The 1536-nt window shown below is 37.1% G+C and overlaps 1 protein-coding gene across 1 annotated transcript; it reads left to right on the top strand.

The window, feature by feature from the left end:
* Positions 1-697: 697 nt before the first annotated feature.
* On the top strand, positions 698-1306 carry LOC121253515. Its single transcript, XM_041153520.1, has 2 exons — positions 698-979; positions 1097-1306. Exons 1-2 carry the CDS (start codon positions 698-700, stop codon positions 1304-1306), a joined length of 492 nt encoding a protein of 163 aa, XP_041009454.1.
* Positions 1307-1536: the final 230 nt, after the last annotated feature.

Here is a 1536-nt window from a genome sequence, read left to right as displayed (position 1 = left end):
CATGATATGTTTAGAAAAGAAATGTAAAAAACAACATTAGTTATGTGATCTGCATTACGCATGAAATCTGTATAAAAGAAAAAATGTTTTTGACATGACTAGTATAGACATGAGTAATATTTTCATATATTCTTTTCTGAAATGTACAAAAAAGAGAATATGAAATTTGGGAATTTTGCACATGTTATACACCAACAACTCACCAAGTAAAAGATAATTTACTTCACATTTCTCTACTTGACAATTCTGTAATATATGCATTAACATCACTGTGGACACATTTTTTGACTATGCCTTAATTTTGGACACATTCAGTAATATACTTGTCATTTTGTATTTGTGTTTACAAGTCTAAGTGATCAATTGAATATGCATTGGCATTAACCAGACAATTGAGTTCATTAAAAGGGAAAAAACCTGCACAATACAAAATTTACTTGAAATCTGCATGGGAACCATTTTAATGGTGATCAAGTAAGTATAAGGGAATCCACATAAATCACGTCCATCCGTGATTTCCTCTCTGTCAATATCTTTGTATAGCAACTCTTTTTTTGGCTATATATTCCGTAAATAGCCGTAGTCTTGTTTATGGTTGTATATTCCTTAAATAGCCACATTCTTGTATGATATAAAGATGAATTGTAATGCAAAATATTATTGGAGATTTTCACCAAATTACTTGCATAATCCTTATATGGTATCAGAAGGTTCCTCTCCCACGAGAACAGAAACGTCCTCCAACTCCATGTTGTCAAGTGATAATTCTTTGGTGCCCAATGGCTCCAACTCTGCGTGTACACTACCTCTTGTTACTATCAACACTTCCAACCAATTGCCCTACAAACTCACATCTTCAAATTATCCTTTCTGGCGTGCAACTTTTCTCACCATTCTCATTGGTTATGATCTGATGAAATATTTGGACGGCACTTTTCGGTGTCCTCCTACACATACTGTGAATTCTTCTGCGTCTGCTGTAGCACTCTATGCGCACTGGTGCTGACAAGACCAGTTACTGCTGAATGCTATTTTGCTTCCATTTTTGAAGCAGTTATGCCCCTCAATGACTACTACAAGTCGTGATGCCTAGCAGCATCTGGCTCGCTTGTTTGCCACCAAATCATGGGCATGGATCAAGCAGTTGAAGGAAGATCTCACCCTTATTCAACGGGGTTCCCGCACGGTGTCTGTGTTCCTTCATGCAGTTAAGGTAATTGCTGATGAACTCTCTTTGATTGATGCACCAGTTTCGGATGATGATTTGACGTTATATGTGCTTAATGACCTTGGTTCTGAGTTTTGAGATATGGTAGCTCCTATTCGCACAAGAGAAACTGCCTTGTCTTTTGCAGAATTGCATGACCTATTAATTGGTCATGAACACTATCTTAAATGCATGGATGGAAATACTTCAACCCTGGTTGTCAATGCCAATTCCTCTCAACGGAAGCCGTCCACCCCTCGATTCAAAAATAGCAAGAACAGTTCCAAACAAATTCCTACAACAAAGCTTTTTCTAAGAAGTCCTCTGTT

The sequence above is a fragment of the Juglans microcarpa x Juglans regia genome, chromosome 2S (genome assembly GCF_004785595.1).
Source record: "Juglans microcarpa x Juglans regia isolate MS1-56 chromosome 2S, Jm3101_v1.0, whole genome shotgun sequence".
Classification (NCBI taxonomy): domain Eukaryota; kingdom Viridiplantae; phylum Streptophyta; class Magnoliopsida; order Fagales; family Juglandaceae; genus Juglans; species Juglans microcarpa x Juglans regia.
The sequence above is the reverse complement of the archived record's forward strand: the minus strand, read 5'-3'. Positions and strand labels throughout refer to the sequence as shown.

Coding starts and splice junctions, on each gene's coding strand:
- LOC121253515 (XM_041153520.1), top strand. CDS start 698: ATGGTATCAGAAGGTTCCTCTCCCACGAGAACAGAAACGTCCTCCAAC. Junction 980..1,096: donor TGAATTCTTCTGCGTCTGCT/GTAGCACTCTAT, acceptor GATGCCTAGCAG/CATCTGGCTCGCTTGTTTGC.